Here is a 14,283-nt window from a genome sequence, read left to right as displayed (position 1 = left end):
TCGGAGTTTCACAACCGCCAAGGAAGCAGAGCAGTTCATAAAGGCGAACTGCAATACAGATGCGTGAGCTGAGACCATGTCGGATAACACTCGCGTTGAAGACCCATAAGGAAGACTGTCTTGGACAATACAAAGAAAAAAGAGGTTGATTTAAAAGTGGACAATGTGGACAAAGAGGTGGGTGAGTGAGCTTGATATTGTTCTGCCTGAGCAACAAAGCCAGAGAGTGAGTCTCTACTGGTTAGGTGTACATACCCCACGGTCCAAAAAGTTTAGGTTTATTTTCTTTTTTGTTTTTTTTCTGTTTTGTCTTTTATGGCTGGAGAAAAGCCAGAGGTCCCAGGTTTTAGGTGGGCCCCTCCTAAGTTAAAGGTTTTTTCTCTATATGTTTATGTTCTTAGAAACGTTAAGGTTAACATTGATACACATAAGATGTTGTTGAAGCTGCGCTTGGTGATGACAGATAAAAGTACAAATGAGCCAAATGAGACATAGCAACTGCAAGAAGCATGGGGGACATAATTATTGCTGGCCTACAATTGAGTTTCAATATACTACTCATACTTAAATATGTCTAGGCACCACGTTCAATGCATTAGCTGGAATATAAATGGTTGTGGGAATCCGGTTAAGAGAGGGAAGGTATTGACTTATCTGAAGCATAATAAGACAGACATTGCTTTCCTTCAGGAAACACACTTTAAAGGAGAAGAAGCACTGAAACTAAAACGGAGCTGGGTTGGACAGATTTTTCATAGCTCCATTTCTAGTAAGCAGAATGGAGTAATTATATTGATAAACAAAAATTTAAGTTTTATTTTACTTAAAGAGATCAAGGATAAAGAAGGCAGAATGGTGTGTATACAAGCACTGGTTAATGGGTCTAAAATGATACTGTGCAATATTTACGCACCAAATAAAGGTGATCCACACTTTTTTCACAACGTGAATAAGACACTGGGGGAGATGGAGGGTCAAATAATATTGGCAGGAGACTTTAACCAAGTCTTAGATGCCTGCGTAGATAGAAGCAAATTTAGTGCCCCTGTAATGCCTAAGGATAGAGCTGCAATACATATGATAAACGAGGATGTTGGCCTGGTCGATATATGGCGATTAACAAATCCTACTGAAAGGGAATATACTTTTTATTCACACTGCCAAAAATCTTACTCTAGGATCGATATGTTTTTGATTTCAAACACCATTATAAAACATGTTGTGAAGTGTAACATAAATGCAATGGCCCTCTCTGATCATGCGCCAGTAGAGCTTGGCATTGATATAAATACTGATCAAGAGAGAAAAGGTAGATGGCGTATGAACACGTCGTTACTACAGGATGAGAACTTTAAACAACTGTTGAAGGAGGATATTAAATCTTTTTTCGAAATTAATGCTGGCAGCACTAATACAAGAGCAATGGAATGGGAAGCATCTAAGGCTTATGTTAGAGGGAAAATGATTGCACATTCTTCTAAAAAGAAAAAAGAGAATATAAAAAAGATAAAGGAATTGGAAATTGCGATCAAAAATCAGGAAATGGAACTATCAAAACAATTTTCGGATACGTTATATCAAGATATATGTAAGCTCAAGTTCCAGCTGCAGGAAATCTACAATAAAAAAGTGGAATATGCTTTATTCAGGCTTGGGACAACGTTCTATGAAGGAGGAGAGAAAACAGGCAAATTACTGGCCAGGCAACTAAAGAAACAAGACTCATATAATGTGATACCAGCTATTAAAAAAGGCAATAGTATAGTCTCCTCAACAAAGGAAATAAATGAAGTTTTACAACAGTTTTATAAAGAATTATACACTTCGGACATTAATCCCCAACAGGACGAATTGACAGACTTCTTTAATAACTTAAATATGCCTAAACTGTCAACTGATCAGATTGAAGGGCTGGATAGCCCCATATCAGAGAATGAAATTAGGAAGGCTGTTTCATGCATGAAAGCAGGTAAATCACCAGGCATGGATGGTTTTCCGGTCGAGTATTATAAGCAATATATTGATATCTTTGCCCCAATATTAAAAGAGGTATATAATGAAGCTTTCACTTTAGGTTCTCTCCCTCCAACATTTTACGACGCCTTGATATCCGTTATACCTAAAAAAGACAGAGATCCAACAGACCCTGCTAATTATAGACCTCTGAGTTTGATAAACCTTGATTGTAAAATTTTAACTAAGATCTTGGCCTTACGTCTGGAAAGTGCATTACCTAGCATCATACACCCTGACCAAGTGGGATTTATGAAGAATAGGTCGTCCACGGACAACATGAGAAGACTATTACACCTGATATGGTCCAACAGGACAGGAAATGACCCGGTCGTTGGTCTCTCTCTTGATGCTGAGAAGGCATTCGACCGGGTTCAATGGGAATTCTTGTTTGCAGCTCTATCACATTTTGGATTCGGACAAACATTTATTAGTTGGATCAAAACCTTGTATAAAAGCCCGAAGGCAGCTGTGATAACTAACGGGATAATATCACCACTATTCAACCTTACCAGAGGAACTCGTCAGGGTTGCTCTTTATCCCCATTATTGTTTAATATTGTATTGGAGCCGCTAGCTATTTCTATTAGAGCCAATGCAAATATTAAAGGTGTGGATGGAGGCGGGAAAGAGCACAAATTGTTATTGTACGCGGATGATATTTTTATGCTGGTGAAAGACCCACTGAATTCGACGCCCCACTTAATGGACACAATAAAAACATATTCCAAATTATCAGGGTACAAGATTAATTGGTCAAAGTCGGAATCCATGCCTATTACGGGATTACTCAATCCAAACTTAATGACAAACTTTGGGTTTAAATGGGTACCAAAAGGGATGAAATATTTGGGAATAAAACTAAGCCAGGATATTGAAGAAATTCCGGCATTAAACTTTGAACCAGTACTACAAAAAATTAAAGCTAGTCTGGATAAATGGGGGAAAATTAATCTGACATTATGGGGTAAAGTTAATGTTATAAAAATGGTGATTTCACCACAATTCAATTATATTCTAATGATGGTACCAGTAACTACATCCCCTCAGATTTTCAAACGATACGATACAATCATTAAAGACTTTTTATGGGAAGGGAAAAGACCCAGAATTAAGCTTAGCAAAATGTGTTCACCTAGAGATAAAGGAGGACTGGGATTGCCAGACCCAAGATTATATTACATCTCTTTCGAAATGGCCAAAATAACCAGACACTGGAATAAAGATAATACATTAGAATGGGTTGCTATTGAAAATAAGTTGGCACTCCCTTTTTCACCTATTGATAGACTATCCCAGTGTTCGCTTAATTTACCCAATCCTATCATGGCACACTCTAAAGAGATATGGACTAAAATACATAAAATGTTTAAATTGTCACATTGTAAGCAATCCTACTCCTCCTTATGGTATAACTCCATGATTAAAATTGGAAAGACATCGGTATTTTGGAAGAAGTGGCTTAGTAGTGGTATATGTAACATTGCTGATCTATTTGAAGATGATGTGTTTATGTCATACTCAGACTTATTGAGAAAATATAAGCTAAAGGGAAAAGACCATTTTTGGAAGTATCTTCAAATCAGGAGCTGTGTTACCTCCAAGATTCAGTACAGAGATGGGAACCACATCATGGATTACTTCAAACTACCTGGGGAGTGCAAACGAGCTTCTATATTTTATAGGAAAACCAACCAATTGCTTAGCTTTGACTGTCATAACCTAAAAGCAATATGGGAGAAAGATTTAGGATGTATAATGGAGGACAATACATGGTGGAAAATTATATCTGACAATGGAAAGTACATAAGGGAAGCCAAAGGGAAATTTACCCAATATAAAATTATACACAGGTACTACTTTACACCACTAAGACTATATAGAATGGGAGTAATGAATAACAATTTATGTTGGAAATGTCAGAAAGAAGCAGGTACTTTATTACACTGTATTTGGCAATGCCCATGTATTCAGCCCTTTTGGAGATTTGTTTTGGAGTACTTAGGCAAATGGGCCGCAAGAAAGCTACCAGTATCTCCTAGACTTTGCCTGTTAGGTGACAGAAGTCAACTACATAACATGTCAAGTAAAGATTTTTCTGTCATCATGGTTGGCATTACAGTGGCTGCAAGGACGATTCTTAAACATTGGAAAACAGTTACAACTCCAGGATTTAAAGAATGGGCTAACGCCATGATAAAAACAGCCTCATATGAACATATGCTTAATAAGCTGAATACTATAAACAAGGATAAAGCACCAGCATGGGAGAGTTTCTGGACTTATATCACACTGACCGATAAACCTGTAACGTGAACAAAGTTGATGGAATGTAATGATGCTCCTGAATGTTGTATGGATAACCATTCTAGTCACTCCGATATGATTGTGCCCCTAGAGCTGCTCTTGTTATCTCCTGATTTTACAGATACAAATATTTATTTGTATTTCTATTCTTTATAATGGCAAAGACTTTAATTGTACTGTAATAACAAATGTCTCTGAATGTGTAACCTTGTACTGTCATGCACCAAAGCGAAAATTTAAATAAAAAAACTTGAATTACAAAAAAAAAAAAAAGAGAGCCACCTTTTGTGATACTGACAACTCTGGCTTTAGACTCAGCAGACCTCGCTCCGCTGTTAACCTTGCTTCGTAGCATACCCCTCTGGACAGTTTAATTTAATACCAAAGTAAAATATCATAACCAGAGTCTGTTTGTTAGCGAAGCAGCACCTGGCACCACCAAAACACTTCCTACTCTCCCAGTAGCCGTTTCCCTTCATCCCACGTCTACCCACATTCATCACATTCCATACAAGTCAGTGAAGGAGAAACATGCTTTTACAATGGAGCATACATATACGGTAATTGTTTCATACCTTCTTCATAATCTTATGTGTGTCAATTCCTTTCCTTTGTATTATTTTGACTGAGGAGTTTTAATGTGGCAGTGTGTGTCACAGCTCCTTCCACCGCCAGATTACCTCCTCAGTTCAGTTGAGGTCAACAGCTTGGATGGTTCCCTGAATCTCCCTCCTGAGGTGCAGGATGTTTTTTTCCCAGAAGCGATTTGGTGCCAACCTGATCCATGGCTTCCCTGAACCCCTCCCACACCCGCAGCTTTGTCTCTAGAGTCCATTAGTCGGACGGCCTCCCTAACCACTTGTGTCCACCACAGTGTTTGAGGGTTGGCGCCCCTCAAGACACCCAAGCCCACTGCTCCCACAGCTTTTCGTGACAAAGAATACCTCATAATATTTACAATGATTTATAACATCAACTATAGGGACTATACTTATGGTGTGTGTTTGTGTGTTTTCTCATCAGGCCTTCTCGCCTCAGAAAATGGAGGATCAGAGACTGGAAGTATCAGCAAAATGGACACGATGCAGCTGATCGTCTATTACTAGTCAGTATTAGACATGGTATCTGAAAAGCATGGATATTTTTCAATATGAACATTTAGCAGGACTTCATTGTCATGAATGTAATCATTTTCATATTTTAGACCCCTTCAGACCCATGCATTATTAACTAGTATAGTCTACCATATATAGGTTTGAAGTTTGAACATTAAGTGTTAATATATTCCTGAGGGATGCAGATTCTAAGAGCCAGGGTGGAGGAAGTGAAGGTGTCTGGGCACTGCCTTGAGTTTCCCCCGTCAGAATCTAGTCACATCGAGCAGTGTTTAGCCTAAATCCTGAGCTTGATGCAAGCTTGGAGGGAATGTAAGAGAGATTTTTTTTTTTATAAAAAACAAAATTGAACACCTGGTCGATAATGTAACAAAGTGTTGCGCCCAAAACATAATAACTTTTTGCCCATAATGTAACAACTTAAAACATTATATAGCCAGCAACAGGTATAGAGTGACTCAATAATTTAAGCCGTAAATTGATTCAATGTAGAGTGTAGTATCAGACACAAAAGCTGACCATATACTGCATATATATATATATATATATGGTCAACCACACCCACACGTGTGTGTGTGTGTGTGTGTGTGTGTGTGTGTATATATATATACTGTATATATACTGTGTATATATACAGCTCTGGAAAAAATTAAGAGACCACCCCAAATGTTCAGTGTCTCGTTTTACTATTTATAGGCATATGTTTGAGTAGAATGAACATTTTGGTTTTATAATCCAAGCTACTGACACAGTTCTACCAAATTCCAATATATTTTTTGTCATAAAGAGCATTTCCATTAAGTAATTTAGAGATGAAGATTAAAGAAAAATCCAGACTGGTCTCTTAATTTTTTCCGGAGCTGTATATATACTCTACTATTAGTAGAGTAGGCTAGTTTTCAAGTTTCCTCAACTGAACCGGAACCCAGCCTACCATCCTTGTTTTTTTTTCTGGGTACAGATACAGGTAACCCGAGCCATGAGAGCCATTGTTTGTTCATCATGATAAAAATGTGGCAATTATTTAAAAGCATGGACGTTGTTTTCTGTCATATTGTATTATCGGGCTCACTTGGGAGGTTTGTAAAAAGTTCCATTACAAAAAATCTAACACACTTAAAAGGAAAGTTGAAGCTCAAGACACAGCAGCCATACGTGGTGCCATTTTCTCCAGTACTTCAGAAAGATACTAGAAACTTGGGCTTGAAAGGGTAGAAGAGAAATGGAAGAATAATGGAGCCTGTTAAAATCATTCAAAAGTCATGCTATTAAGGCCACTATATGGAATTACCATGTATTTTAATTCAACTGTTCTTTCTTTCCTTTTTGTGCAGTAAGCTGCTTCGTAAGTGGAATCGTTGGTTGCGCCGCAAATGCATTGTATATGTGAAAGGCAAACTCTTCTACTGGTGGGTGATCATGCTGGTCTTCTTCAATACGCTGGCCATTGCAACGGAACACCACAAGCAGTCTGAAGGACTCACAAACTGGCAAGGTCAGAGCATTACTACACACTTAAAGGCTGACTACCAGGGCCGGCCCAAGCCTGTAGGGGCCCTTAAAATAATTTGATTAGGGGGCCCTCTCCAATGTTAGCGCTGCCTTAAATATCATTCACAACCCCCAGAGTTGTGAGCTGTAACCCTGGGTTAATAAATGAAGTTCATAACCACCTCACTATCACTCCTGAGGCTGACAATACTGCCTGGAAATCCATTGTTCTTCTTCCAATCTTCATCCTTTCTTTCATCTTTTTAAGTGGATATGAGATACTAATTTACTGTAGTTTTTAATTTTTGTGTGTATTGTCCTTTTTTTCCCTCTCCCTTCCTTTGTTTTTATGGGTTATTTGTTTCTTCTGTTTTTGTTTTCAACGGTGAACTGGGTTGGGGTGGAGGGTGGGAAACTGAGTGGGAGGGAGGGGCAATAAAGGCTCTGTTCTATTTGTGTAGGTATCTGTGCTCTTTGCACTTGCCTGCTATAACGCAAAACATCATATTTGGAAAAAAGTGTATCATCCCAGCCCTATAATCACTATAATTGATATTTATGATAACTATGATTTGTATAAGTAAATAACAATTGACTTACTCTCTCTCTCTCTCTCTCTCTCTCTCTCTCTCTCTCTCTCTTTGTACTTTCTGTCTCCCATTCAGACAATGCCAATAAGTTCCTGCTGTCTATGTTTGCCCTCGAGATGTTCATAAAGATGTATGCACTAGGGCTGCCCTCTTACTTCATGTCTCTCTTCAACCGATTTGACTGCTTTGTGGTGTCCACTGGCATTATGGAAATTATCCTTGTTCATATGGGCATCATGTCAGTAATGGGCATCTCTGTGCTGCGCTGCATTCGCCTGCTCCGTGTGCTCAAAATCAGCAGGTAAGGTAGCTTTCATTCATAAAGAACATTTAATGCCGGAACTTGTTTTCAAACCCAGCTAGTCTTTCATCAACTGACAATTTCGGTCTGAAACTTGTGTTTACAAAACCAACAAATGATACGCGAAATACAGCCAGGGGGGGGGGGGGGGGGACTGTGCAGATAAACACACCAGCGGGGCAGGAGTAATCATTGAGAGTGATACTTTTTGTGTCTCTATAATTTATTTTTCCATTAGAATGTTTGCATTGTGTGCCTTTTAAATGTTTGCCTAATGCAGTTTTGAAGGAATATTATGGGAAATGATTTGTTTACTGAGACACCAACTTGAATATATATAACTCTTTTTGAGGTAAATGCTACACGTTGCTTTCCACGATGAAGCCACATAATTAAAAATAAATAAGACATACTTTTAAAATGTAGATAAGGTGCCCTAATGCCCCATGACCCTCCTAAAGGGGTCTGGGCTCAGTACACAATGTCCTATTCCTAGTACACATTATTCCTTCAAACTGTATGATAAAGTTCACAAAAACAAAGTTAAAATAAGCTTGCTGATACATGGAATGAACGTCCCTGTTTCATGTCGTGAAGGCCTAGTGTTAAGCAACTAATTAACCAAGTAGCTCTCATAGCCAATCTAATTGATTGTTCCATAAATTCTTAGCTTACTTTTCACAATCCAATACGGTTGGAGCAGCCAAACCAATATTTGTGCATCAAAAATACAAATTAAATTAGCAATCCTTACTTAGGACAATATTTTACACGGACACAAAATATAAAAATGTTGATTGAAAAGGATCCCTTAAATAGGTTTGACAGTGATATTGTGTGCCAACCATTGTACAGATGGAAAATGAATATAACTGCATAATTCCAAAATAAGAATAAATGTATTTACTCAGTTACAATGTCACTGATGATTTACCATTTTTGTGATTGAAGAAAACTGTCAGAAACACTGATTATTTCTTTGATTGATTTTGTGTTCCCTAGATATTGGAGCCCTCTCAGTAATCTGGTGGCTTCTCTCTTGAACTCCGTCCGTTCCATTGCCTGCTTGCTGCTGCTCCTCTTCCTCTTCATTGTCATCTTTTCCCTGCTGGGTATGCAGGTGTTTGGAGGGAAATTCAACTTTCCCAACGTACCCAAACCCCGCAGCACCTTTGACAGCTTCCCTCAGGCTCTCATCACTGTATTCCAGGTAATTTGTAGGAGGATTTCAAAAAGTTAATGTGCAATGTGAGTTGACTGGGATACTTAAGCGTTTAAGGCTTGAATAGGCCTAAAAAATCTCCTGATTGAATCATCAGTTGAACAGCTCAGTTAAATTACATTAACTTGTGCTAGTTGTTGGCTGAAATAAGTAAATACGCTTGGCAGAATTCAGAATTCTGCAGTTTTTGCAGTTCCAGCATAAGCACAGTACTCTCCATAGTAGTTGCTTCTGATGCTACCACAACCAACCAATCATAAATTGAAAAAAAAAAAAAAAAAATCTGAAAAAAACATGTATGGCAAAGTAAATCATTTATTAGTTATTTAAACTTTTAAAGGAAATATACCACTAACATTGATGTAATTAAAATGTGCTTTAGATCCTGACAGGTGAGGACTGGAATACTGTTATGTACGATGGGATCATGGCTCATGAAGGACCAAGCATGCCTGGTATCCTAGTCAGCATCTACTTCATCATCCTCTTCGTTTGTGGACATTGTATCCTTTTACTGAGATTGTGTATGTGTTGTATGTGTATCTTTGACCAACAATGAACACCCATGACAACTGTACTGGAACTCATATTTCGTTCAAGATCTTTGACTCCCTTGTCATTCAGTCATCCTTCTCAATGTCTTCTTGGCCATTGCGGTTGATAATTTAGCAGAAGCTGAGTCTTTGACTTTGGCACAGAAAGAGAAAGCAGAGGAGCAAAAACGCAAGAAAGCCCTCAGGTAAGAGAGTCCATGTTAAAAGTTAAATATATATTTAGTTAATCAATCGCCATATTTACATGTTTTTTTACAGGGAAACTGTATACCATCTATCTATCTATCTATCTATCTATCTATCTATCTATCTATCTATCTATCTATCTATCTATCTATCTATCTATCTATCTATCTATCTATCTATCTATCTATCTATCTATCTATCTATCTATCTATCTATCTATCTATCTATCTATCTATCTATCTAAGCGTGGCTAGCTAGCTAGCTAGCTAGCCACGCTCTGGGCCCGCTCAACTCTGTACTATGGACGTATTACCTGCCACTTCACATCCCACCCTCACACTGTTTGCAGTATGCAGTCCGCTCAGATACATACCAAGATGTCCAGAACCAATGAGCTACCAAGCAATCACAAAGCTTCCGCTAAGAAAATATTGTTTATGTTTTGGATGAAATAGGTTTGAAAATCAAACACTTAAAAAAAACCTCAGAGGGTCTTCCATTATTCCCCTCCCCTCCAGGGCCCGGTACAAGTGTACGGGATGTCCCCCCTTGACGGCGGGCCTGTTAATGAGCATAGATTGCCACATTAACTATTAACAAATGGTTATTATAAGGACCCTAATATAAAGCAGTTCCAACTATTTCTATCCCTGTGACAAATGAATGTTCAATGAAAATATATAACATTTAGTTCTTTTAATTAGAACAACATGATTAAAGTTATAAAATACTGACATCCTTTAGCGCCACAAACAAGCAACCCGATGAATCATCAACTCTTTTTATTCATAGGGCCAACATGCCCGACAAGGCGACAGAGGAGAAAGCTAATCTGGCAAAGAAGTTGGCTGAGCAAAGGGCCAAGGGTGTAGAGGGCATCCCTACTACTGCCAAGGTGAGGCATACAAGAGCATTCATCACCCATGTGACTGTAAATCAAACACATAATTTTTCTCTTTCTTTGCTTTTAACTATTTTATTTTTGAACCTGCAGCTTAGAATCGATGAGTTTGAGGCAAATGTCAATGAGATCAAAGACCCTTTCCCTCCAGCAGACTTCCCTGGTAACTCCCATACTTTATTATTAAACGTGCTATTCCAGACTACGAGGTGAGGGAGGTCTCTGCTAATATCACTCTCTTCTCGTCGGCTAGGTGATGATGAGGAGGAGGACCCCGAGATCCCAGAAAGTCCAAGACCTCGTCCAATGGCAGATCTGCAGTTGAAGGAGGAGGCTGTCCCGATGCCAGAAGCCAGCTCATTTTTCATATTTGGACCCAGGAACAAGTATGATGCTGTGATTCTTTGTATTATTATAGTAATAAAAATGTAGTGACGATACACTGAATGAAAGTGGGGTTAGGCTCATGATAACTTGTAGTATATACAGTATTTAGAGTTAGAACAGCGCCAACAAAATTGAAAATGATCAATTTAATAAATGTAGAATAATAATTTTTAATACTAGAAAATGCATTTCCTGCAGAAAATGCCTGTGAATCCTGGATGTTGAAAAGCTGATGCCTAATGGGATTGCTGAAGGAGTATGAAGAAAAATCCATCCAATTTATGTGAATAGGGTTTAATAGTTGAATTATTCCCACAATGTATGCCCGGTATTAAAACTGATGCTGGTCTAGTGTGGCATGGATACAATGTTTGATCTGGACCAGGATTAGTCTCTCGAGGCATTTGGCTGTAACCGGGGTGAGTGCAATTGGGTGATAGTTAAACAGCTGACGCTTCTTTGCTTGGGGATAGGCACTATGGTTGTTGCTTTGATGCATGCATGTTGGGACAGTAGCATGATTCAGGGAGAGGTTCAAGATGTTAGTGAAGAAGACCTCTGTCAACTGGTCTGCACAAGGCTGAAGTACCTCCCTGGGATGCCATCTGGTCCATCTGACATTCTTCCATTGATGCTGTGCATTGAAAAGAACCTGTTAAGGTCCTCAAGGTTGCTGTGGTTGTCCTTTCTTTTATAATCAGTGATGGCCCATATGCCTTGCCACATACTGTACGTCGGGGGTCGTTGTTGGTGAAGTTGTCTTGGATCCTGAGTCTGTAGTTGTTCCTAGCTTCTGTAATGCCACATTTAAGATTATTCCGAGCTAGGCTATAGGCTATGATGTCATTAGCTCTATAGGCAGCTTTCCTAAGTCATAGCATATTCCTGACTTTGTTGATAAGCCAGGGTTTCTGGTTAGGAAAGTCACAGCTTTTCTTGACAGTAGTGATATTTTCAGTGCAAAACTTATTCTACGACGGAACCCAAGAGGTGTATTGCTCAAGGTCCATGTCCAGTCAGTGCATTCAAAACAGTCTTGTAGTTGTGCAGTTTCTCCCTCATGCCAAACTCTAACCTCTTTGCTGGCTGGCTTAACTCTGCTTATGAGTGGCTTTTAAGCTGGCAACATTATCAAAGAGAGGTGATCATACTGGCCTAGATGGGAACATGACAGCCTTATATATTGATCACGATTGTGTAGACGTGATCTCATGTATTTTCATCCTTGGTTTTGCTACTGCTATAATGAAGGCTCCTTCCGTATGGGAGTTCTGTATTGTGCTGATAGCTGAGTGTAGCAGCTCCAGTGCTAGTGCATCACAAGCATGCGGTGGAATGTAAACAGCAATCAGAAAAACACAGGAGAATTCCCTTGGTGTATAAAAGGGCCTGCATTTCACCATATTACATTCCATGTCGGGTGTATAAAGTCTATTTTGTGACAGTGGAGTCCATGCACCAAGGGTTGTTTATATACATACACAGCACAGCCCACCTCCCTTCTTTTTGCCAGAATCAGCTGTTCTGTTAAAGATATTGCTGTGAGCCACATCCCAGTAAAGGTTAGAATGCAACAATCCTTAGTACCTTGCTGTGAAGTAATCCACAGTTGGAGCTCCTCCATCTTGTAGGGATCGCACATTTGCGAGGAGAATAGTCGGAAGCGGTAGTTTATGTGGAGTAGCCTTTAGCTAAGCTTGTAGCCCCGCCCTCTTCCTCTGCCATTCTAGCCATTTATCCTGCTAGAATGTATTTAAAAGTTATTTCTACATTGTAATTTTTCTAGAACATTAGCATGTCTTCTTTGCATTTCAGGTTCCGGAAGCTCTGCCATCGTATTATCAATGCCACAACTTTCACCAACATCATCCTCCTCTTCATCCTGCTGTCATCTATATCTTTAGCTGCTGAGGATCCCATCGACCCTATGTCCTTCAGGAACCAGGTGATGATGTACATGCCTGTCCCATTGTAATGTCCTACTTTAAATCACATTGCAATTGAAAAATAAACTTTATCATTCACATTTTCAGAATTTTGTGCACACACACACACACACACACATTCATGTATACTGTATACTATGTACTTTTATTCATATTACAAATCTGTTACATTTGTAGGTGCTGGCCTCTGCTGATATAGTCTTCACTTCAGTGTTCACAGCGGAAATTGTACTAAAGGTAATAATAGGCCTCACAGTTAATATTGTTATCTAGGATTTACACCTTAAAGACTTAACCAACTCAAATAAACCTGAAGAGGTGTAGAGAAATAGTGAAGCAGTGTGCTTTCCTAATGGTCTTCAAGGGCCATTGAAAGGTTTGATTTTCACGTGTACTTACTGTGGAAATAGTACGAATAGCATATTCATGAAATGTGATGTTTTACAAAGCAACAAGGCATACCTTTTAACATCAGGATTGGAAAATAAGGGAATTTTTGGGATGTTTGACAGTGGGTAAGCCCTGTCATCTCCCACACTTTAGAAGGTGGGAGGGATGGGTAACCAGATAGACCAACATTCTGCCAGCAGTAGGCTATTGATTTTGACACGGATATGAATTTCCGCTTTATGTTGTATACTTTGACTGATATTTTACATGTTCTATGAAATTGGAGTTATTCTTTTTTAGTTAAAAAACATTACTCTTTTTCAGATGACAACATATGGTGCTATACTTCACGAAGGGTCTTTCTGCCGGAACTCTTTTAACATCTTGGATCTTCTGGTCGTCAGTGTATCCCTCCTCTCAATGGGCATGGAGTAAGTGGGGTCTAGAAATATACCTCAGCACTTCTTACTGCCCGACCTGGAATAGGAATATGTGACAGTACAAACATATCACATAAGTAAATATTTACATCAGAAAATGTGAGGTGCCTGTGTTTGCATCATCTAGATCCAGTGCTATCTCAGTGGTCAAGATTCTCAGGGTGTTAAGGGTACTGCGGCCCCTGAGGGCCATTAACAGAGCCAAAGGACTCAAGGTATGACATTTATATGAATTTGCTTGCCATTAATAACAAATTGACAGATCTGATCTATTTTTATTTTTTCTGTATTTGTAGCATGTGGTTCAGTGTGTGTTCGTTGCTATCAAGACCATTGGGAATATTGTACTGGTCACCATGCTACTGGACTTCATATTTGCCTGCGTTGGAGTCCAACTTTTCAAGGTGAGAAGAAAGGAAATTAAATGGCATATTGTCGCT

General features: G+C 38.9%; 1 protein-coding gene across 1 annotated transcript in view; it reads left to right on the top strand.

The window, feature by feature from the left end:
• The window catches only part of LOC307249738 (dihydropyridine-sensitive L-type skeletal muscle calcium channel subunit alpha-1-like), a gene marked incomplete at both ends in the record, with an annotated part of 41,722 nt that overhangs the window by 10,688 nt on the left and 16,751 nt on the right, over positions 1–14,283 (top strand). The window contains 14 exons of the mRNA XM_080026591.1: positions 5,344–5,425; positions 6,770–6,930; positions 7,592–7,817; positions 8,820–9,027; positions 9,422–9,542; positions 9,664–9,778; positions 10,572–10,674; positions 10,774–10,843; positions 10,934–11,066; positions 12,883–13,012; positions 13,191–13,250; positions 13,728–13,834; positions 13,971–14,058; positions 14,140–14,247. Coding sequence (XP_079882717.1) covers positions 5,344–5,425; positions 6,770–6,930; positions 7,592–7,817; positions 8,820–9,027; positions 9,422–9,542; positions 9,664–9,778; positions 10,572–10,674; positions 10,774–10,843; positions 10,934–11,066; positions 12,883–13,012; positions 13,191–13,250; positions 13,728–13,834; positions 13,971–14,058; positions 14,140–14,247 — 1,712 coding nt within the window. The remainder of the gene's footprint in view (positions 1–5,343; positions 5,426–6,769; positions 6,931–7,591; positions 7,818–8,819; positions 9,028–9,421; positions 9,543–9,663; positions 9,779–10,571; positions 10,675–10,773; positions 10,844–10,933; positions 11,067–12,882; positions 13,013–13,190; positions 13,251–13,727; positions 13,835–13,970; positions 14,059–14,139; positions 14,248–14,283) is intronic.

This window comes from Ammodytes marinus (genome assembly GCF_949987685.1).
Source record: "Ammodytes marinus genome assembly, chromosome: 4".
Taxonomy (NCBI): domain Eukaryota; kingdom Metazoa; phylum Chordata; class Actinopteri; order Uranoscopiformes; family Ammodytidae; genus Ammodytes; species Ammodytes marinus.
This window is presented reverse-complemented; position numbering and strand designations above follow the sequence as displayed.